The sequence below is a fragment of the Bombina bombina genome, chromosome 6 (genome assembly GCF_027579735.1).
Source record: "Bombina bombina isolate aBomBom1 chromosome 6, aBomBom1.pri, whole genome shotgun sequence".
NCBI lineage: Eukaryota > Metazoa > Chordata > Amphibia > Anura > Bombinatoridae > Bombina > Bombina bombina.
In genome coordinates this window covers 151,286,499-151,311,561 of record NC_069504.1, presented here as the reverse complement: position 1 = coordinate 151,311,561, position 25,063 = coordinate 151,286,499, and the positions used below count along the sequence as shown (strand labels likewise).

The 25,063-nt window shown below is 43.5% G+C and overlaps 1 protein-coding gene across 1 annotated transcript in view; it reads right to left on the bottom strand.

Annotated features, from left to right (window-relative positions):
* The window catches only part of TRABD (TraB domain containing), a 172,115-nt gene that overhangs the window by 110,282 nt on the left and 36,770 nt on the right, over positions 1 to 25,063 (bottom strand). The window contains exon 3 of the mRNA XM_053719187.1: positions 6,429 to 6,539. Within this exon, the coding sequence (XP_053575162.1) occupies positions 6,429 to 6,539 (111 nt within the window). The remainder of the gene's footprint in view (positions 1 to 6,428; positions 6,540 to 25,063) is intronic.

Genomic DNA, 25,063 nt, shown 5'->3' with positions numbered 1-25,063 from the left:
TGCTGACTGGAGTCAGCTTCTGGTTTCTTAGACTGTTTCCCCTTGTTCCAAGACTTGTTAGGCTTCCTGGAAGACTTGGCTTGACCTTGCTTGGAGGAGTGTTTACCTCTAAAGTTACAAAAGGAATGAAAATTACTCTGACGTCCTTTCTGCTTATTCTTTTTATTTTGAGGAAGAAAAGATCCCTTCCCTCCTGTAATATCTGAGATCATTTCAGCCAAACCAGGCCCAAACAAGGTCTTACCCTTGTAGGGGATCGCCAAAAGTTTGAACTTAGATGAAACATCCGCAGACCAGGACTTCAACCATAAGGCTCTGCGAGCTAGTACCGCAAAAACTGATATTTTTGCCCCCAGTTTAATGACTTATAAAGGAAGCATCCGTAAAAAGGAATTGGCTAATTTAAGGGCCTTAACCCTGTCCTGGATCTCCTAAAGAGGAGTATCTGTCCATATAGAATCAGACAACGCATCAAACCAGTAAGCTGCAGTGCTGGTGACAGTGGAAATACACACCGCAGGCTGCCATTTGAGACCCTGGTAAACGTACATTTTCTTTAACAATGCCTCCAGCTTCTTATCCATTGGATCCTTAAAAGAACAACTATCCTCTATGGGAATAGTAGTCCTCTTAGCCAAAGTGGAAATTGCCCCTTTAAGAACAAGGTTAAGGCTCCAAGGTGGAGCAACGGACTTAAACACAGGCCTGATTCTGACCAGGAACTGACAAAATGATTGTACATCCGGCACGTCCGCCAGATGCGTGTGCAGCAGAATGCATAGAGCAGAAATCTGACCCTTGAGGGTACTGACAGATAACCCCTTCTCAAGGCCTTCCTAGAGAAAAGAGAAGATCCTTGAGATCCAAGAATATCCTTTAGACTGACACCAATAAAGATATTTACGTCATATCTTATGGTAAATATTTCTAGTAACAGGTTTACGAGCCTGAACCATGGTCTCAATGACCGATTCAAAAAATCCATGCTTAGCTAAAATCGTTCAATCTCCAAGCAGTCAGCTTCAGAGAAATGAGATTTAAATGAAGGAAGGGCCCCTGAAGCAGAAGGTCCTTCCTCAGCGGAAGTCTCCACAGAGGAAGAGACGACATCTCTACTAGATCTGCATACCAGATCCTGTGAGGCAACGCAGGAGCAATTAGAATCGCTGATGCTCTCTCCTGCTTGATCCGAGCGATGACTCGCAGAAGGAGAGCAAACGAAGGAAAGAGATATGCCAACCTGAAGTTCCAAGGAACTGCCAGAGCATCTATCAGAAAGGCTTGAGGATCTCTCGACCTAGAACCGTACTTTGGGAGCTTGGTGTTCTGACAAGACGCCATCAGATCCAATTCTGGTAACCCCCATTTAGTTATTAACCTGGAGAATACTTCCGGAAGGAGTTCCCACTCCCCGGGAAGAAAAGTCTGTCTGCTCAGAAAATCCGCTTCCCAATTGTCCACTCTTGGTATGTGGATGGCAAATAGACAGCAATTGTAAGCCTCCACCCACTGGAAGATCCGTGCCACCTCCTTCATTGCTAAGGAACTCAGAGTTCCCCCTTGGTGGTTGATGTAAGCCACTGAGGTTATGTTGTCTGTCTGGAACCTGATGGGCCGGGCTAGGGTCAGCTGAGGCCAAGGCATCAAAGATCGCTCTCAACTCCAGAATGTTTATGGGGAGAGCAGATTCCTCCTGAGACCAAAGTCCCTGCACCTTCAACGAGTCCCAGGCTGCTCCCCAACCCAACAGGTTAGCATCCGTGGTCACAATTACCCAAGAGGGTCTCAGAAAACACGTCCCCTGGGACAGATGTTCTTGAGACAGCCACAACGGAAGGGGAACCCTTGCTGATTGATCTAGAACTATTCTCTGAGATAGTTCTGTATAGTCCCCGTTCCACTGAGCGAGCATGCACAGATGCAGAGGTCTCAAATAGAACCGAGCAAATGGAACTATGTCCATGGAAGCCACCATCAACCCGATTAACTCCATGCATTGGGCGACTGATGGTCGTTTCGCCGACTGTAGGGACAGGCAAGCGGACAGAATCTTGACTCTTCTGACCTCCGTCAGAAAACATTTCATAGATAGAGAATCTATAACGGTTCCTAAGAAGGTCACTCTTGTAGATGGAACAAGAGAACTTTTCTCCAAATTGATCTTCCAACCGTGGGAACGAAGAAACGCCAACAAGCTCTTTGTTTCTGCTAGTAGCAAGGATGGCGTCTGAACTAGAATATCATCCAGATAAGGCACCACTGCAATGCACGAGACCGAATCACTGCCAATAGAGCTCCTACAACCTTTGAGAAAATTCTTTGCACTGTGGCAAGGCCAAATGGAAGCGCTACAAATTGAAAATGTTTGTCTAGATAGGCAAACCTCAGATATTTGTGATAATCCCTGTGGATGGGAACTTGCAGGTACGCATCCTTCAAGTCTATTGTCGACATGAATTGACCCTCTTGAATCAGAGGAAGAATGGAACGGATAGTCTCCATCTTGAAGGACGGCACTCTGAGGAATTTGTTTAGTAGCTTTAGCTCTAGAATGGGTGAAATGTTCTCTCTTTTTTGGGAACCACAAACAGGTTGGAGTAAAACCCTAGACCCTGTTTCTGACTTGGAACAGGCACTATCACTCCCAAGAGGGAAAGATCCTGTACACATTTCAAGAACGCCTCTTTTTATTTGGTCTACAGATAATCTGGAGAGGTGGAACCTGCCCCTGGGAGGAAATGTTTTGAACTCTAACTTGTACCCCTTGGAAACTATGTCCACTGCCCATGGGTCTGGGACATCTCATTCTCAAGCTTGCGCGAACTGCGAGAGTCTGCCCCCCACGTGATCTGAACCCGGATCGTAGGCAAACCCTTCATGCTGACTTGGGAGTCAGCTGCAGATTTATTGGATTGCTTCCCCTTGTTCCAAGACTGACCAAGCTTCCAAGAGGGCTTGAATTGTTCCTGTTTGGTAGTGGCAGGGGAAGACTTACCTCTGAAGTTACGAAAAGAACGAAAATTAGTCAGACGTCCCTTCATTTTGTTCTTCTTGTCTTGAGGCAAAAAGGAACCCTTTACCAACCGTGATATCAGAAATAATTTCTGCCAATGCAGGCCCGAACAAGGTCTTTCCCTTATAAGGGATTGCCAAAAGCTTAGATTTAGAAGAAACATCAGCAGACCAAGATATATGCCATAGCGCTCTAAGCGCCCAGATTGCAAAGCCAGATATTTTGGCTCTCAACTTAATGACCTGCAAAGAAGTGTCAGTGATGAAGGAATTAGCCAACTTCAGAGCCTTTATCCTATCCTGAATCTCTTCCAAGGGAGTTTCAGCTTGCAGGGATTCAGACAAGGCGTTAAACCAATAAGGTTACTGTAGCAATGCACACCGTCGGTTGCCATTGTAACCCCTGATGAATATACATCTTATTTAGAAAGGCCTCCAGTTTGATATCCATAGGATCCTTGAAAGAGCAAATATCCTCAATAGGAATAGTATTTCTCTTGGCCAAAGTGGAAATCGTCCCTTCCAACTTTGGGACCGTCTGCCACGACTCTTTGATGGAGTCGGTCACTGGGAACATTTTTCTAAAAACAGGAGAGGGAGAAAAGGGAATTCCTGGTCTCTCCTATTCCCTGGTAATAATCTCTGTAGCACGGTCTGGCACTGGAAACACCTCCCTAGGAGAGGGAACATCAAAAGTACCTAATTAATTTACTGTTGCTTTAGGATTGACAACGATAGGCGTATTAGAGTCGTAGCTAAAACCTCCTTTAGCAAAACACGGAGGTGCTCAAGCTTGAATCTGAAGGAAACCACTTTAGTATCAGAAGAGGTAATTACACTGTCTGAATCTGAGACTTCCCCCTCAGAGGCTACCGAAGTATCTTCCTCTTCCGATCTCTGGTTAGCCTGAACCGGATCAGTCACCCTACCTTTAGATTCTCTACATTTCCTCTTACGTTTCCCTTGCAGTAAGGGAATGGCCGCTAGCGCCTCAGATACTGCTGAGGACACCTGGGCAGCAATTTCTGCCTTCAAAAACACTCCAAGTGTTTTAGAGGAATCACAGGGCACTACCTGAGGCGGCAATTAGACTTGGGGCACTTGAGAAGGAGACTGTGGCATTGCCTGAACGGTATCCCCCTTACAGAATGGTGGTTCAGAAACAAATAGTCTGTCTTTAAACATCAGAGTTCTGTCAATGCAAGAACTACAAAAAGGCAAAGGAGGTTCAACATGGGCATTCAAACAGAGTTTGCACTCCATATCCGGCATAGACTAAGTCCATCTTGCAACAATAATATTGCAATAACAAAAAAAAATAAAAAAAATTTAACTTGTACTGTCTTTAACTTGAAACGTTATCCCCCAAGCAACAGAACATCGGTTTCAGAAACCGGAGAGAACCGGAGTCTCTCTTACTTAAGGCTTTCTATTAATTCTAGCAATGTATTCACAGAAACACGCTTTGCGGCCAGAGGAGGAGCTCCGCCCCTCGTGATGTCAGAGTCGGTTCCGATATACAGACCGCAAAAGTAAAGGAATGGCAGCCCAAAAAAAAACCCACAAGTCCCTTCCAAACAAACGACTGCTCACCAGAGTAGACAAACACTGAGCAACCAACAATAAAATTTAAGCATTTATAGCCACAAAAAAAAAAAAATCATTCTCACTCAAAGGACATAACGCACTGGCCACCAGCAGTACCCTGTAACCTGTCTCATGTATCCTGAACTCAGGATAACTAAGCCCCATAATAATGCAGCATAAACATAAAGTGCCAGGATTTTTCAAACACAAAAATGGCCTTACCTGCATCTCTGCTGTCCGACAGGAGGACATCTCACCTGGTATGAGAGGAAGCCACTAGACCTAGGATAGAAGAAGGGAGGACAGAGTAGGCCTATTCTGGAATTCTGATTGAGGGCAGCAACTTGTCAGGAAAACGCAGTGAGGCCCACCCCTCTGCTTGAAAGCTTTTTAGCCTCTACGAACCCTCTAATTGGCTAGCTATTTAAATGCCCATATATTATATATTTGCAAATTTATTTTCCTTGTAATCAAATGTATTATGTTTTGTTAGCCCATCCAATGTTTGATGAATTTATTCTTGCCCTGTCGTACCTTTACATATGAGCATCTGTACAGAAATATCTAACATCTGTTATTTAAAAAAAAAAATAGTAATAGGAGGGGCTAACACCCTATAAAAAGCTTTCCTCTAGTAAGAGGAACAGATCTATGATTACGGCCAACGGCCGAAACGCGTAAGAACAGCTTTTTTAAGCTCTGCTCAGCTGAAGCCCCTTATGACATTTTTGCTCTGCATATGTGTGCAGTTTTAAATAATTATCAAGAATAAAGATTGTTGCTTTTTAACATATGGACTCACAATCCGATTCTTTCCTTTTTTGATTGCTCGAAAGCTACCACAGCCCTACTGAAGAGACTAACGTTGCGTACAGGTAAACCTTGCTTGTGATGGAAGACCAGAGCAAGCCTGCTCTGGCTTCAAAATAAAAAAAATCTTGATAGAAGAATCTAATTCAGACACCTATAACTTCACTTCCTCCTTGCACTGAAGGCAAAGAGAATGACTGGGGGTTGTGGGAAGGGAAGTGATACTAAACAGCTTTGCTGTGTTGCTTTTTGCCTCCTCCTGCTGGCCAGGAGTGATATTCCCAACAGTAATTGATGATCCGTGGACTCACCGTGTCTTAAGAGAGAAATTCTATTAACAATTTGAATGTGTTACGGTAATATAGGGTCATTATTATAACAAAGTTAAAGTAAAAATGTAATGTGGTAACACACCAAAATTAATGCGCAAATTTGCCCTACTAAAAAAGCAAATGTAATAGATTACTTGGAGATGATAAAATCAGGAGAATGTTCTTTTTGTACGAGAAGAAATTCATAATAATCCACCCAGCTCATCTTCCAAACAGTGTGAATTAATATGTGCAGTTTTTTTTATAAATTTGTGCGCACCAGTGCGCCTCTCCAAGGGCGAGCTGCAGAGAACTCGGAGAATACAAAAGGAGAATTCTCCTATCCCTTGATAAATCTAGCACTAAGAGTTATTTCCTCTGACAGCATGCACTTAGGGGTCGATTTATCAAAGGCTTTCGCCAGCCTTTGAGCCCCTACGCACGTGATTGGCTTATGTGCGCCCCTGTCTGACTCAGCTTGATAAATTGCCCCCCTTAGCATCTGAGCCTTGCAAATGACTTAACTGCAATACGACATATACACGCAATTAACACACTAATGACAATATACATGTTATGTATAAAGAGACTATACAGACTCACATTTGTAAATACATAAGTACACAAAAGAACTGCACAGGATGCCATCTTTATCATTTGCTCTTTCAGAGTGATCTAATTTGTAGAAACACAAACAACATGACTCACCTCTTTGAAAGCCTCTCTGAATTCCCCTCCTGGGGCCATTCCCAGCTGTTCTGTGATGTGAGCTGAGACCTTCAGCAAGAGCATTTGCATAAGGCCAGACATGACTCCGTTCTGGCATGGGAAGAGAAAGTTAAAAAAAAAAAAAAAAAGTGAAATAGTTAACATTTTATTAACGCTAGTTGTGAAGTAAATATAATGTGGCAAAGGTGACCCAGCATTCAAATGACTAGACATAGCACGCTGCAGTATATGGGGTCATACATGTCCTCATTTTACAGTGGCATCACACCCCCAGTCTAATTAGATACTATTGTTTGTAGTGGGTTTCAGTTTAAATACAAGATTGTCTTATCAGTAAGCTTTAGTTTCGGTGTGATCAAATTCCACTTGTGCAAACCTGTGTCTTTTCGAAATCTGCGACCCAATGGAATTTGCAACCGTTAGGTCACCACATTCCTGACCGCACATGTGACTGGTTGACCACCAATCACCTGCTACAGACACCTCTTTCCAGATTTTGACACTACACTGTGAGGGGTCGCAGAATCAGACGGAACAGCTGAGCCTGTCTGATTTTGCAGTCTTCACTGAAGCGCCGCTGCTCCACAGCTTACCATGGCGGGAGGAATTTAAAGGACCAGTCAACACAGTAGATTGGCATAATCAACAAATGCAAGATAACAAGACAATGCAATAGCACTTAGTCTGAACTTCAAATAAGTAGTAGATTTTTTTTCTGACAATTTTAAAAGTTATGTCTTTTTCCACTCCCCCTGTACCATGTGACAGCCATCAGCCATTCACAAATGCATACACGTACCATGTGACAGCCATCAGACATTCACAAATGCATACACACTTATTCTTGCACATGCTCAGTAGGAGCTGGTGTCTCAAAAAGTTTAAATATAAAAAGACTGTGCACATTTAGTTAATGGAAGTAAATTGGAAAGTTGTTTAAAAACAGAATTTATGCTTACCTGATAAATTACTTTCTCCAACGGTGTGTCCGGTCCACGGCGTCATCCTTACTTGTGGGATATTCTCTTCCCCAACAGGAAATGGCAAAGAGTCCCAGCAAAGCTGGTCACATGATCCCTCCTAGGCTCCGCCCACCCCAGTCATTCGACCGACGGACAGGAGGAAATATATATAGGAGAAACCATATGATACCGTGGTGACTGTAGTTAGAGAAAATAATTCATCAGACCTGATTAAAAAACCAGGGCGGGCCGTGGACCGGACACACCGTTGGAGAAAGTAATTTATCAGGTAAGCATAAATTCTGTTTTCTCCAACATTGGTGTGTCCGGTCCACGGCGTCATCCTTACTTGTGGGAACCAATACCAAAGCTTTAGGACACGGATGAAGGGAGGGAGCAAATCAGGTCACCTAAATGGAAGGCACCACGGCTTGCAAAACCTTTCTCCCAAAAATAGCCTCAGAAGAAGCAAAAGTATCAAATTTGTAAAATTTGGCAAAAGTGTGCAGTGAAGACCAAGTCGCTGCCTTACATATCTGGTCAACAGAAGCCTCGTTCTTGAAGGCCCATGTGGAAGCCACAGCCCTAGTGGAGTGAGCTGTGATTCTTTCAGGAGGCTGCCGTCCGGCAGTCTCATAAGCCAATCGGATAATGCTTTTAAGCCAAAAGGAAAGAGAGGTAGAAGTCACTTTTTGACCTCTCCTTTTACCAGAATAAACAACAAACAAGGAAGATGTTTGTCTGAAATCTTTAGTAGCCTCTAAATAGAATTTTAGAGCACGGACTACGTCCAAATTGTGTAACAAACGTTCCTTCTTTGAAACTGGATTCGGACACAAAGAAGGTACAACTATCTCCTGGTTAATATTTTTGTTGGAAACAACTTTCGGAAGAAAACCAGGCTTAGTACGCAAAACCACCTTATCTGCATGGAACACCAGATAGGGCGGAGAACACTGCAGAGCAGATAACTCTGAAACTCTTCTAGCAGAAGAAATTGCAACCAAAAACAAAACTTTCCAAGATAATAACTTAATATCTACGGAATGTAAGGTTTCAAACGGAACCCCTTGAAGAACTGAAAGAACTAGATTTAGACTCCAGGGAGGAGTCAAAGGTCTGTAAACAGGCTTGATCCTAACCAGAGCCTGAACAAATGCTTGAACATCTGGCACAGCTGCCAGTCTTTTGTGAAGTAAAACAGATAAAGCAGAGATCTGTCCCTTCAGAGAAATTGCAGATAATCCTTTCTCCAAACCTTCTTGTAGAAAGGATAGAATCTTAGGAATTTTTATCTTGTTCCATGGGAATCCTTTAGATTCACACCAACAGATATATTTTTTCCATATTTTATGGTAAATTTTTCTCGTTACAGGCTTTCTAGCCTGAATCAGAGTATCTATTACAGAATCTGAAAACCCACGCTTTGATAAAATCAAGCGTTCAATCTCCAAGCCGTCAGTTGGAGGGAAACCAGATTCGGATGTTCGAATGGACCCTGAACAAGAAGGTCCTGTCTCAAAGGTAGCTTCCATGGTGAAGCCGATGACATATTGACCAGGTCTGCATACCAAGTCCTGCGTGGCCACGCAGGAGCTATCAAGATCACTGAGGCCCTCTCCTGATTGATCCTGGCTACCAGCCTGGGGATGAGAGGAAACGGTGGGAATACATAAGCTAGGTTGAAGGTCCAAGGTGCTACTAGTGCATCTACTAGGGTCGCCTTGGGATCCCTGGATCTGGACCCGTAGCAAGGAACCTTGAAGTTCTGACGAGACGCCATCAGATCGATGTCTGGAATGCCCCATAATTGAGTTATTTGGGCAAAGATTTCCGGATGGAGTTCCCACTCCCCCGGATGGAATGTCTGACGACTCAGAAAATCCGCTTCCCAATTTTCCACTCCTGGGATGTGGATCGCAGACAAGTGGCAGGAGTGATCCTCCGCCCATTGAATTATCTTGGTCACTTCTTTCATCGCCAGGGAAGTCCTTGTTCCCCCCTGATGATTGATATATGCAACGGTCGTCATGTTGTCTGACTGAAACCTTATGAATTTGGCCTTTGCTAGTTGAGGCCAAGCTCTGAGAGCATTGAATATCGCTCTCAGTTCCAGAATGTTTATCGGGAGAAGAGACTCTTCCCGAGACCATAGACCCTGAGCTTTCAGGGATTCCCAGACCGCGCCCCAGCCCACTAGGCTGGCGTCGGTCGTGACAATGACCCACTCTGGTCTGCGGAAGCTCATTCCCTGTGACAGATTGTCCAGGGTCAGCCACCAACGGAGTGAATCTCTGGTCTTTTGATCTACTTGAATCGTCGGAGACAAGTCTGTATAATCCCCATTCCACTGTCTGAGCATGCACAGTTGTAATGGTCTTAGATGAATTCGTGCAAAAGGAACTATGTCCATTGTTGCAACCATCAATCCTATTACTTCCATGCACTGCGCTATGGAAGGACGAGGAACAGAATGAAGTACTTGACAAGAGCTTAGAAGTTTTGATTTTCTGACCTCTGTCAGAAAAATCCTCATTTCTAAGGAATCTATTATTGTTCCCAAGAAGGGAACTCTTGTTGACGGGGACAGAGAACTTTTTTCTTTGTTCACCTTCCATCCGTGAGATCTGAGAAAGGCTAGGACGATGTCCGTATGAGCCTTTGCTTTTGACAGGGACGACGCTTGAATCAGGATGTCGTCCAAGTAAGGTACTACTGCAATGCCCCTTGGTCTTAGAACCGCTAGAAGGGACCCTAGTACCTTTGTGAAAATCCTTGGAGCAGTGGCTAATCCAAATGGAAGTGCCACAAACTGGTAATGCTTGTCCAGAAAAGCGAACCTTAGGAACTGATGATGTTCCTTGTGGATAGGAATATGTAGGTACGCATCCTTTAAATCCACGGTAGTCATAAATTGATTTTCCTGGATAGTAGGTTGGATCGTTCGAATAGTTTCCATTTTGAACGATGGTACCCTGAGAAATTTGTTTAGGATCTTTAGATCCAAAATTGGTCTGAATGTTCCCTCTTTTTTGGGAACTATGAACAGATTGGAATAAAATCCCATTCCTTGTTCTCTTATTGGAACTGGATGTATCACTCCCATCTTTAACAGGTCTTCTACACAATGTAAGAATGCCTGTCTCTTTATTTGGTTTGAAGATAATTGAGACCTGTGGAACCTTCCCCTTGGGGGTAGTTCCTTGAATTCCAGGAGATAACCTTGAGAAACTATTTCTAGCGCCCAAGGATCCTGAACATCTCTTGCCCAAGCCTGAGCAAAGAGAGAAAGTCTGCCCCCCACTAGATCCGGTCCCGGATCGGGGGCTATCCCTTCATGCTGTTTTGGTAGCAGTGGTAGGCTTCTTGGCCTGCTTACCCTTGTTCCAGCCTTGCATTGGTTTCCAGGCTGGTTTGGGTTGTGAAGTATTACCCTCTTGCTTAGAGGATACAGAATTAGAGACTGGTCCGTTTCTGCGAAAGGGACGAAAATTAGGCTTATTATTAGCCTTAAAAGACCTATCCTGTGGGAGGGCGTAGCCCTTTCCCCCAGTGATGTCTGAAATAATCTCTTTCAAATCAGGTCCAAATAATGTTTTACCTTTGAAAGGAATGTTAAGCAATTTTGTCTTGGAAGACACATCCGCTGACCAAGACTTTAGTCAAAGCACTCTGCGCGCCACGACAGCAAACCCTGAATTTTTCGCCGCTAATCTAGCTAATTGCAAAGCGGCATCTAAAACAAAAGAGTTAGCCAATTTAAGTGCTTGAACTCTGTCCATAACCTCCTCATACGAAGATTCTTTACTGAGCGATTTTTCTAGTTCCTCGAACCAGAAACACGCTGCCGTAGTGACAGGAACAATGCATGAAATTGGTTGTAGAAGGTAACCTTGCTGTACAAAAATCTTTTTAAGCAAACCCTCTAATTTCTTATCCATAGGATCTTTAAAAGCACAACTATCTTCGATAGGAATAGTAGTGCGTTTGTTTAGAGTAGAAACCGCCCCCTCGACCTTGGGGACTGTCTGCCATAAGTCCTTTCTGGGGTCGACTATAGGAAATAATTTCTTAAATATAGGGGGGGGGGGGGAACAAAAGGTATGCCGGGCCTTTCCCACTCTTTATTTACTATGTCCGCCACCCGCTTGGGTATAGGAAAAGCGTCGGGGGGCACCGGAACCTCTAGGAACTTGTCCATCTTACATAATTTCTCTGGAATGACCAAATTGTCACAATCATCCAGAGTAGATAACACCTCCTTAAGCAGTGCGCGGAGATGTTCTAATTTAAATTTAAATGTCACAACATCAGGTTCAGCTTGATGAGAAATTTTTCCTGAATCTGAAATTTCTCCATCAGACAAAACCTCCCTCATGGCCCCTTGAGATTGGTGTGAGGGTATGTCAGAACAGTTATCATCAGCGTCCTCTTGCTCTTCAGTGTTTAAAACAGAGCAATCGCGCTTTCTCTGATAAGTAGGCATTTTGGATAAAAGATTTGCTATGGAGTTATCCATTACAGCCGTTAATTGTTGCATGGTAATAAGTATTGGCGCACTAGATGTACTAGGGGCCTCCTGTGTGGGCATAACTGGTGTAGACACAGTAGGGGATGATGTAGTATCATGTTTACTCCCCTCATTTTAAGGAATCATCTTGGGCAATATCATTATCTGTTGCAATACTGTCCTTACTTTGTTTGGACACTATGGCACAATTATCACATAAATTTAAATGGGGAGACACATTGGCTTTCATACATATAGAACATAGCTTATCTGATGGTACAGACATGTTAAACAGGCTTAAACTTGTCAACAAAGCACAAAAAACGTTTTAAAATAAAACCGTTACTGTCACTTTAAATTTCAAACTGAAAACACTTTATTACTGAATATGTGAAAAAGTATGAAGGAATTGTTCAATTTCACCACAGTGTCTTAAAGCATTAAAAGTATTGCACACCAAATTTCAGAGCTTTAACCCTTAAATTAACGGAACCGGAGCCGTTTTTACATTTAACCCCTATACAGTCCCAGAATGAGGCTCTGTCTATAACTAGAAAGGCCCCCATCTGAAAAAGGTGTCCAACACAGTGCCTGCCGTTTTTCTAAACGTTCCCCAAGATTATAATACCAATAATTAGTTAGAATCTGCATAATATGCCTAGTAAAGCAATTGTTTTAGCCCAGAAAAATGTCTACCAGTTTTTAAGCCCTTTTTGAAGCCCTTTATTCTTTTATGTTTAACTAAGAAAATGGCTTACTGGTCCCCATGAGGGGAAATGACAGCCTTCCAGCATTACATGGTCTTGTTAGAAATATGGCTAGTCATACCTTAAGCAGAAAAGTCTGCTAACTGTTTCCCCCAACTGAAGTTACTTCATCTCAACAGTCCTGTGTGGAAACAGCAATTGATTTCAGTTACTGTCTGCTAAAATCATCTTCCTCTTACAAACAGAAATCTTCATCCTTTTCTGTTTCAGAGTAAATAGTACATACCAGCACTATTTTAAAATAACAAACACTTGATAGAAGAATAAAACTACATTTAAACACCAAAAAACTCTTAACCATCTCCGTGGAGATGTTGCCTGTGCAACGGCAAAGAGAATGACTGGGGTGGGCGGAGCCTAGGAGGGATCATGTGACCAGCTTTGCTGGGACTCTTTGCCATTTCCTGTTGGGGAAGAGAATATCCCACAAGTAAGGATGACGCCGTGGACCGGACACACCAATGTTGGAGAAATGGCTGCTCTATCTGAATAATTAAAGTTAAATTTTGATTCAGTGTCCCTTTAAATTGTAACGTCTTTAGCAAACTGCTAGTGACTGTCACAACATTGGCATCATTCTGAGGTACTTAATAGAATATAGTGACATGGCGGCACATCATTGCTATGATAATACAGCAGTAGCACTCATATTAAACGTCTCGCTGGCAGTAAATAAATGAGAAACATACAAACACTTATATGATCGGGTGGGTTACCATGCCTTCATACATTTATTAGCAGTCCGAAACGGATACTACTAATATGGAAAATAAAAATACGTTGAAAATTAATGTTGAAAGAATGAAATAGAGCAGCCGCTCGTAAAAGTTTCAACGTATTTTTGACTTTCATAGGCATTTCCATATTAGTAGTATCCGTTTCGGACTGCTAATAAATGTATAAAGGCATGGTAAGCTGTGGAGCAGCGGCGCTTCATTGAAGGCTGCAAAATCAGACAGGCTCAGCTGTTCCGTCTGATTCTGCGACCCCTCACGGTGTAGTGTCGAAATCTGGAAGGAGGTGTCTGTAGCAGGTGATTGGTGGTCAACCAGTCACGTGTGCGGTCAGGAATGTGGTGACGTCACGGTCGCACATTCTGAGGGGTCGCGGATTTCCACAAGACACCGGCATTAAAGAAACAGTAAACACCTTAGGGTTTTGAATAGAATGTTTAGTTAGGGGCAAATAAAAAAACATACCAACATACTTTCATTGTATTGCTACCCTTTCATGTCATTTCTAAATTGTTATAGTAGTAAATGCACACTGCAGATGTGTTTTTTTAAAGGGAATAAGAAAAGGGTTTTTAATTCTTGTAACTACACCCTATATAAGTTACTGGTTTCTGTTTCTTATAGTCTTTGGGTAGATGGTGCTGTGTATTATATATATTACAGAAAAAGCAAAGGCCCGAAGGCCATGAAAGAATACACTAATAGCACTCTTGTAGTTCTCTTGTGTCACATAATGTGTGTAATTGTAGAGATAGAGTACCAATGGTAAGGGGAGTACGCTTGAATTAATTAAAACTTAACTTTTATTAGTACGCAAAAAAACGGAGATAAAATAGAGGGATGTGCAATTAAAAACAAAAGCTACCTGGGGGGTGATAAATTATATCTTTTATCACTGTGGTGTCTAGGTATGACAATCCTCAGTTGTGATATAAGTCACATGTGAACGTTTGAAATAACATAATTTATGCTTACCTGATAAATTCCTTTCTCCTGTAGTGTAGTCAGTCCACGGGTCATCCATTACTTATCGAATATATCTCTTCCTAACAGGAAGCTGCAAGAGGATCACCCAGCAGAGCTTGCTACATAGCTCCTCCCCTCACATGTCATATTCAGTCATTCGACCAAAGCAGACGAGAAAGGAGAAACCATAGGGTGCAGTGGTGACTGGAGTTCAATTAAAATGTAGGTCTGCCTTAAAGACAGGGCGGGCCGTGGACTGACTACACTACAAGAGAAATAAATTTATCAGGTAAGCATAAATTATGTTTTCTCTTGTTAAGTGTAGTCAGTCCACGGGTCATCCATTACTTATGGAATACCAATACCAAAGCTAAAGTACACGGATGAAGGGAGGGACAAGGCAGGAACATTAAACAGAAGGAACCACTGCCTGAAGTACCTTTCTCCCAAAAATAGCCTCCGAAGAAGCAAAAGTGTCAAATTTGTAACATTTTGAAAAGGTGTGAAGCGAAGACCAAGTCGCAGCCTTGCAAATCTGTTCAACAGAGGCCTCATTTTTAAAGGCCCAGGTGGAAGCCACAGCTCTAGTAGAATGAGCTGTAATCCTTTCAGGAGGCTGCTGTCCAGCAGTCTCATAGGCTAAACGTATTATGCTACGAAGCCAAAAAGAGAGAGAGGTAGCCGAAGCCTTTTGACCTCTTCTCTGTCCAGAGTAAACGACAAACAGGGAAGAAGTTTGACGAAAATCTTTAGTTGCCTGCAAATAGAACTTCAGGGCACGGACTACGTCCAAATTATGCAAAAGTCGTTCCTTCTTTGAAGAAGGGTTAGGACACAGTGATGGAACAACAATCTCTTGATTGATATTCCTGTTAGTAACTACCTTAGGTAAGAACCCAGGTTTAGTACGCAGAACTACCTTGTCTGAATGAAAAATCAGATAAGGAGAATCACAATGTAAGGCAGATAACTCAGAGACTCTTCGAGCCGAGGAAATAGCCATCAAAAACAAAACCTTCCAGGATAACAGCTTGATATCAATGGAATGAAGGGGTTCAAATGGAACGCCTTGAAGAACATTAAGAACTAAGTTTAAGCTCCATGGCAGAGCAACAGTCTTAAACACAGGCTTAATCCTAGTTAAAGCCTGACAAAAAGCCTGAACGTCTGGAACTTCAGCCAGACGTTTGTGTAGAAGAATAGACAGAGCAGAAATCTGTCCCTTTAACGAACTAGCAGATAAGCCCTTTTCTAAACCCTCTTGTAGAAAGGACAATATCCTAGGAATCCTAACCATACTCCATGAGTAACTCTTGGATTCGCACCAATATAAATATTTACGCCATATCTTATGGTAAATTTTTCTGGTAACAGGCTTCCTAGCCTGTATTAAGGTATCAATAACCGACTCCGAGAAGCCACGCTTTGATAGAATCAAGCGTTCAATCTCCATGCAGTCAGCCTCAGAGAAATTAGATTTGGATGTTTGAAAGGACCCTGAATTAGAAGGTCCTGTCTCAGAGGTAGAGACCACGGTGGACAGGACGACATGTCCACTAGGTCTGCATACCAGGTCCTGCGTGGCCACGCAGGCGCTATCAGAATCACCGAAGCTCACTCCTGTTTGATCTTGGCAATCAAATGAGGAAGCATCGGGAATGGTGGAAACACATAAGCCATGTTGAAGACCCAAGGGGCTGTCAGAGCATCTATCAGCACCGCTCCCGGGTCCCTGGACCTGGATCCGTAACAAGGAAGCTTGGCGTTCTGGCGAGACGCCATGAGATCCAGATCTGGTTTGCCCCAACGAAGAATCAGTTGAGCAAAGACCTCCGGATGAAGTTCCCACTCCCCCGGATGAAAAGCCTGGCGACTTAGAAAATCCGCCTCCCAGTTCTCTACGCCTGGGATGTAAATCGCTGACAGGTGGCAAGAGTGAGACTCTGCCCAGCGAATTATCTTTGAGACTTCCAACATCGCTAGGGAACTTCTGGTTCCCCCTTGATGGTTGATGTAAGCCACAGTCGTGATATTGTCCGACTGAAATCTGATGAACCTCAGAGTTGCTAACTGAGGCCAAGCTAGGAGAGCATTGAATATTGCTCTTAATTCCAGAATATTTATTGGGAGGAGTTTCTCCTCCTGAGTCCATAATCCCTGAGCTTTCAGGGAGTTCCAGACTGCGCCCCAGCCTAGAAGGCTGGCGTCTGTTGTTACAATCGTCCAATCTGGCCTGCGAAAGGTCATCCCCTTGGACAGATGTGGCCGAGAGAGCCACCATAGAAGAGAATCTCTGGTCTCTTGATCCAGACTTAGTAGGGGGGACAAATCTGAGTAATCCCCATTCCACTGACTTAGCATGCACAATTGCAGCGGTCTGAGATGCAGGCGCGCAAATGGTACTATGTCCATTGCCGCTACCATTAAGCCGATTACTTCCATGCACTGAGCTACTGACGGGTGTGGAATGGAATGAAGGACACGGCAAGCATTTAGAAGTTTTGATAACCTGGCCTCTGTCAGGTAAATTTTCATCTCTACAGAATCTATAAGAGTCCCTAGAAAGGGAACTCTTGTAAGTGGTAATAGAGAACTCTTTTCCACGTTCACCTTCCACCCATGCAACCTCAGAAATGCCAGAACTATCTCTGTATGAGACTTGGCAGTTTGAAAACTTGACGCTTGTATCAGAATGTCGTCTAGGTACGGAGTCACCGCTATGCCTCGCGGTCTTAGTACCGCCAGAAGTGAGCCCAGAACTTTTGTAAAGATTCTTGGAGCCGTAGCTAATCCGAAGGGAAGAGCTACAAACTGGTAATGCCTGTCTAGGAAAGCAAAACTTAGGTACCGATAATGATCCTTGTGAATCGGTATGTGAAGGTAGGCATCCTTTAAATCCACTGTGGTCATGTACTGACCCTCTTGGATCATGGGAAGGATGGTTCGAATAGTTTCCATTTTGAATGATGGAACTCTTAGAAATTTGTTTAGGATTTTTAAGTCCAAGATTGGTCTGAAGGTTCCCTCTTTCTTTATTTGGTTTGCTGATAACCTTGAAAGAAACGCCTCTTTCTTTATTTGGTTTGCTGATAACCTTGAAAGATGAAATCTCCCTCGTGGAGGAGAAGTTTTGAAGTCCAGGAGATATCCCTGAGATATGATCTCCAACGCCCAGGGATCCTGGACATCTCTTGCCCAAGCCTGGGCGAAGAGAGAAAGTCTGCCCCCCACTAGATCCGTTTCCGGATAGGGGGCCCTCTCTTCATGCTGTCTTGGGGGCAGCAGCAGGTTTCTTGGCCTGCTTGCCCTTGTTCCAGGACTGGTTAACTTTCCAGCCCTGCCTGTAACGAGCAACAGCTCCTTCCTGTTTTGGAGCGGAGGAAGTTGATGCTGCTCCAGCCTTGAAGTTACGAAAGGCACGAAAATTAGACTGTTTGGCCTTTGATTTGGCCCTGTCCTGAGGTAGAGCATGGCCCTTACCTCCCGTAATGTCAGCTATAATTTCTTTCAAGCCGGGCCCGAATAAGGTCTGCCCTTTGAAAGGAATATTAAGCAATTTAGATTTAGAAGTCACGTCAGCTGACCAGGATTTAAGCCATAGCGCTCTGCGCGCTTGGATGGCGAATCCGGAGTTCTTAGCCGTAAGTTTGGTTAAATGTACGACGGCATCAGAAACAAATGCGTTAGCTAGCTTAAGAGCTTTAAGCTTGTTCATAATTTCATCCAATGGAGCTGTGCGAATGGCCTCTTCCAGAGACTCAAACCAGAATGCTGCCGCAGCAGTGACAGGCGCAATGCATGCGAGGGGCTGTAAAATAAAACCTTGTTGAACAAACATTTTCTTAAGGTAACCCTCTAATTTTTTATCCATTGGATCTGAAAAGGCACAACTATCCTCCACCGGGATAGTGGTACGCTTAGCTAAAGTAGAAACTGCTCCCTCCACCTTAGGGACCGTCTGCCATAAGTCTCGTGTGGTGGCGTCAATAGGAAACATTTTCCTAAATATGGGAGGAGGGGTAAAAGGCACACCCGGTCTATCCCACTCCTTGCTAATAATCTCTGTAAGCCTTTTAGGTATAGGAAACACGTCAGTACACACCGGTACCGCATAGTATCTATCCAACCTACATAATTTCTCTGGAATTGCAACCGTGTTACAATCATTCAGAGCCGCTAATACCTCCCCTAGCAATGTGCGGAGGTTCTCTAGCTTAAATTTAAAATTGGAAATCTCTGAATCCAGTCTCCCTGGATCAGATCCGTCACCCACAGAATGAAGCTCTCCGTCCTCACGTTCTGCAAACTGTGACGCAGTATCTGACATGGCTCTCATCTCATCCGCGCGCTCTATCCTTAACCCAGAGCTATCGCGCTTGCCTCTTAATTCTGGCAACTTAGATAATACTTCTGTCATAACAGTAGCCATGTCTTGCAAAGTGATTTGTAAGGGCCTCCCTGATGTACTTGGCGCCACAAAATCACGCACCTCCTGAGCGGGAGGCGAAGGTACTGACACGTGAGGAGAGTTAGTCGGCATAACTTCCCCCTCGTCGTCTGGTGATAATTTCTTTACATGTAAAGATTGACTTTTATTTAAAGTAGCATCAATGCAATTAGTACACAAATTTCTATTGGGCTCCACATTGGCCTTTAAACATAGTGAACAAAGAGATTCATCTGAGTCAGACATGTTTAAACAAACTAGCAATGAGACTAGCAAACTTGGAAATACTTTTAAAAATTAATTTACAAGCAATATAAAAAACATAATTTATGCTTACCTGATAAATTCCTTTCTTCTGTAGTGTGATCAGTCCACGGGTCATCATTACTTCTGGGATATTACTCCTCCCCAACAGGAAGTGCAAGAGGATTCACCCAGCAGAGCTGCATATAGCTCCTCCCCTCTACGTCACTCCCAGTCATTCGACCAAGGACCAACGAGAAAGGAAAAGCCAAGGGTGAAGTGGTGACTGGAGTATAAATTAAAAAATATTTACCTGCCTTAAAAACAGGGCGGGCCGTGGACTGATCACACTACAGAAGAAAGGAATTTATCAGGTAAGCATAAATTATGTTTTCTTCTGTTAAGTGTGATCAGTCCACGGGTCATCATTACTTCTGGGATACCAATACCAAAGCAAAAGTACACGGATGACGGGAGGGATAGGCAGGCTCTTTATACAGAAGGAACCACTGCCTGAAGAACCTTTCTCCCAAAAATAGCCTCCGATGAAGCAAAAGTGTCAAATTTGTAAAATTTGGAAAAAGTATGAAGCGAAGACCAAGTTGCAGCCTTGCAAATCTGCTCAACAGAGGCCTCATTCTTGAAGGCCCAAGTGGAAGCCACAGCTCTAGTAGAATGAGCTGTAATTCTTTCAGGAGGCTGCTGTCCAGCAGTCTCATAAGCTAAACGAATTATGCTACGAAGCCAAAAAGAAAGAGGTAGCAGAAGCTTTTTGACCTCTCCTCTGCCCAGAGTAAACGACAAACAGAGAAGACGTTTGTCGAAATTCCTTAGTTGCCTGTAAGTAAAATTTTAGAGCACGGACTACATCCAGGTTGTGCAGTAGACGTTCCTTCTTCGAAGAAGGATTTGGGCACAAAGAAGGAACAACAATCTCTTGATTGATATTCCTGTTAGTAACTACCTTAGGTAAGAACCCAGGTTTAGTACGCAGAACTACCTTATCCGAATGAAAAATCAAATAAGGAGAATCACAATGTAAGGCTGATAATTCAGAGACTCTTCGAGCCGAGGAAATAGCCATTAAAAATAGAACTTTCCAAGATAACAACTTTATATCAATGGAATAAAGGGGTTCAAACGGAACGCCCTGTAAAACATTAAGAACAAGGTTTAAACTCCATGGTGGAGCAACAGTTTTAAACACAGGCTTAATCCTGGCCAAAGCCTGACAAAAAGCCTGGACGTCAGGAACTTCTGACAGACGTTTGTGTAACAGAATGGACAGAGCTGAGATCTGTCCCTTTAATGAACTAGCAGATAAACCCTTTTCTAAACCTTCTTGTAGAAAAGACAATATCCTAGGAATCCCAACCTTACTCCAAGAGTAACCTTTGGATTCACACCAATATAGGTATTTACGCCATATCTTATGGTAAATCTTTCTGGTAACAGGCTTCCTAGCCTGTATTAAGGTATCAATAACTGACTCACGTCTTGATAAAATCAAGCGTTCAATTTCCAAGCAGTCAGCTTCAGAGAAGTTAGATTTTGATGTTTGAAGGGACCCTGTATCAGAAGGTCCTGTTTCAGAGGTAGAGACCAAGGTGGACAGGATGACATGTCCACCAGGTCTGCATACCAAGTCCTGCGTGGCCACGCAGGTGCTATTAGAATCACTGATGCTCTCTCTTGTTTGATTCTGGCAATCAATCGAGGAAGCATCGGGAAGGGTGGAAACACGTAAGCCATCCTGAAGTCCCAAGGTGCTGTCAGGGCATCTATCAGGACTGCTCCTGGATCCCTGGATCTGGACCCGTAACGAGGAAGCTTGGCGTTCTGTCGAGACGCCATGAGATCTCTCTCTGGTTTGCCCCAATGTCGAAGTATTTGGGCAAAGACCTCCGGATGGAGTTCCCACTCCCCCGGGTGAAAAGTCTGACGACTTAAGAAATCCGCCTCCCAGTTCTCCACTCCCGGGATGTGGATTGCTGACAGGTGGCAAGAGTGAGACTCTGCCCAGCGAATTATCTTTGATACTTCCATCATTGCTAGGGAGCTTCTTGTCCCTCCCTGATGGTTGATGTAAGCTACAGTCGTGATGTTGTCCGACTGAAACCTGATGAACCCCCGAGTTGTCAACTGGGGCCAAGCCAGGAGGGCATTGAGAACTGCTCTCAATTCCAGAATGTTTATTGGCAGGAGACTCTCCTCCTGACTCCATTGTCCCTGAGCCTTCAGAGAATTCCAGACGGCACCCCAACCTAGAAGGCTGGCGTCTGTTGTTACAATTGTCCAGTCTGGTCTGCTGAATGGCATCCCCCTGGACAGATGTGGCCGAGAAAGCCACCATAGAAGAGAATTTCTGGTCTCTTGATCCAGATTCAGAGAAGGGGATAAGTCTGAGTAATCCCCATTCCACTGACTTAGCATGCACAGTTGCAGTGGTCTGAGGTGTAAGCGTGCAAAGGGTACTATGTCCATTGCCGCTACCATTAAGCCGATTACCTCCATGCATTGAGCCACTGACGGGTGTTGAATGGAATGAAGGGTGCGGCAAGCACTTTGAAGTCTTGTTAGCCTGTCCTCTGTCAGGTAAATCTTCATTTCTACAGAATCTATAAGAGTCCCCAGGAAGGGAACTCTTGTGAGTGGAACGAGTGAACTTTTCTTTTCGTTCCCCTTCCATCCATGTGACCTTAGAAATGCCAGTACTAACTCTGTATGAGACTTGGCAGTTTGAAAGCTTGAAGCTTGTATCAGAATGTCGTCTAGGTATGGAGCTACCGAGATTCCCCGCGGTCTTAGTACCGCCAGAAGAGCACCCAGAACCTTTGTGAAGATTCTTGGAGCTGTAGCCAATCCGAATGGAAGAGCCACAAACTGGTAATGCCTGTCTAGGAAGGCAAACCTTAGGTACCGGTAATGATCTTTGTGAATCGGTATGTGAAGGTAAGCATCTTTTAAATCTACAGTGGTCATGAACTGACCCTCTTGGATCATAGGTAAAATTGTCCGAATAGTCTCCCTCTTGAACGATGGAACTCTTAGGAATTTGTTTAGGATCTTTAAGTCCAGGATTGGTCTGAAAGTTCCCTCTTTTTTGGGAACCACAAACAGATTTGAGTAAAACCCCTGTCCCTGTTCCGATCGTGGAACTGGATGGATTACTCCCATTAACAAGAGCTCTTGTACGCAGCGTAGAAACGCCTCTTTCTTTGTCTGGATTGTTGACAACCTTGACAGATGAAATCTCTCTCTTGGAGGAGAGTATTTGAAGTCCAGAAGGTATCCCTGAGATATTATCTCTAGCGCCCAGGGATCCTGGACATCTCTTGCCCAAGCCTGGGCGAAGAGAGAAAGTCTGCCCCCCACTAGATCCGATCCCGGATCGGGGGCCCTCAATTCATGCTGTTTTAGGGGCAGCAGCAGGTTTCCTGGTCTGCTTGCCCTTGTTCCAGGACTGGTTAGGTTTCCAGCCTTGTCTGTAGCGAGCAACAGCTCCTTCCTGTTTTGGTGCAGAGGAAGTTGATGCTGCTCCTGCTTTGAAATTACGAAAGGAACGAAAATTAGACTGTCTAGCCTTAGCTTTGTCCTGAGGCAGGGCATGGCCTTTACCTCCTGTAATGTCAGCGATAATCTCTTTCAACCCGGGCCCGAATAAGGTCTGCCCTTTGAAAGGTATATTAAGCAATTTAGACTTAGAAGTAACATCAGCTGACCAGGATTTTAGCCACAGCGCCCTGCGTGCCTGAATGGCGAATCCTGAATTCTTCGCCGTAAGTTTAGTAAGATGTACTACGGCCTCCGAAATGAATGAATTAGCTAGTTTAAGGACGCTAAGCCTGTCCGTAATGTCGTCCAGAGTAGCTGAACTAATGTTCTCTTCCAGAGACTCAATCCAGAATGCCGCTGCAGCCGTGATCGGCGCAATGCATGCAAGGGGTTGCAATATAAAACCTTGTTGAACAAACATTTTCTTAAGGTAACCCTCTAATTTTTTATCCATTGGATCTGAAAAAGCACAGCTATCCTCCACCGGGATAGTGGTACGCTTAGCTAAAGTAGAAACTGCTCCCTCCACCTTAGGGACCGTTTGCCATAAGTCCCGTGTGGTGGCGTCTATTGGAAACATTTTTCTAAATATCGGAGGGGGTGAGAACGGCACACCGGGTCTATCCCACTCCTTAGTAACAATTTCAGTAAGTCTCTTAGGTATAGGAAAAACCTCAGTACTCGCCGGTACCGCAAAATATTTATCCAACCTACACATTTTCTCTGGTATTGCAACTGTGTTACAATCATTCAGAGCCGCTAACACCTCCCCTAGTAATACACGGAGGTTTTCCAGTTTAAATTTAAAATTTGAAATATCTGAATCCAGTCTGTTTGGATCAGAACCGTCACCCACAGAATGAAGTTCTCCGTCCTCATGTTCTGCCACCTGTGACGCAGTGTCTGACATGGCCCTAATATTATCAGCGCACTCTGTTCTCACCCCAGAGTGATCACGCTTACCTCTTAGTTCTGGTAATTTAGCCAAAACTTCAGTCATAACAGTAGCCATATCCTGTAATGTGATTTGTAATGGCCGCCCAGATGTACTCGGCGCTACAATATCACGCACCTCCCGAGCGGGAGATGCAGGTACTGACACGTGAGGCGAGTTAGTCGGCATAACTCTCCCCTCGTTGTTTGGTGAAATTTGTTCAATTTGTACAGATTGACTTTTATTTAAAGTAGCATCAATACAGTTAGTACATAAATTTCTATTGGGCTCCACTTTGGCATTGCAACAAATGACACAGGTATCATCCTCTGAATCAGACATGTTTAACACACTAGCAAATAAACTTGCAACTTGGAATACAATTCAAATAGAATAATATTAAAAACGTACTGTGCCTTTAAGAAGCACAGAAGATCTATGACAGTTGAAAATTAATAAATTGAAACAGTTATAGCCTCAATCCTTGTAAACAACACAACTTTAGCAAAGGTTTAATCCCATTAGCAAAGATAACAAATTCTGAAAGCAGGAAACAAATTACAGAATAAACGTTTTTTATCTCAGTCAACTATAATTCTCACAGCTCTGCTGAGAGAAATTACCTCCCTCAAATAAGTTTTGAAGACCCCTGAGCTCTGTAGAGATGAACCGGATCATGCAGGAAATACAATGAGCTGCTGACTGAAATATCTGATACGTAGCAAAAGCGCCAAAAAACGGCCCCTCCCCCTCACACACAGCAGTGAGAGAGAACAGAAACTGTCAGAAAAAAGATTAAGCAACTGCCAAGTGGAAAAATAGTGCCCAAACTTTTATTCACTCAGTACCTCAGCAAATGAAAACGATTTTACATTCCAGCAAAAACGTTAAACATAATTTCTAGTTATTAAACAGCTTTATGTACTTCTTACAGTGTAATTCTAGTGAAGTACCATTCCCCAGAATACTGAAGTGTAAAGTATACATACATTATAACACACTTATCAAATATTGTTAGTGTTTCACGCTGTATAATAGATTCCAGTTACAGAATTTTGATAAGTTTATTATTGAGAGGATAGCTGTAGGTATATACAAGCTAAAGCATGCATCAGCACAATCTTATAATCAGCTTAAGGTGGTTCCATAAATTGCACATCCCTCTATTTTATCTCCGTTTTTTTGCGTACTAATAAAAGTTAAGTTTTAATTAATTCAAGCGTACTCCCCTTACCATTGGTACTCTATCTCTACAATTACACACATTATGTGACACAAGAGAACTACAAGAGTGCTATTAGTGTATTCTTTCATGGCCTTCGGGCCTTTGCTTTCTCTGTGTTTTTTTTAAAGGCTAACAATGCTACATATTTTTCACTAAAACAATGCACTTTATACTAAGTGACCGTGGCAAGTTGTGTTATCTGCAGATTCAAGCCCTCCTCTAAATAAGGCAAGGGGTGGTGGAGTTTAGCTATTGAAAAACAATTACAGCA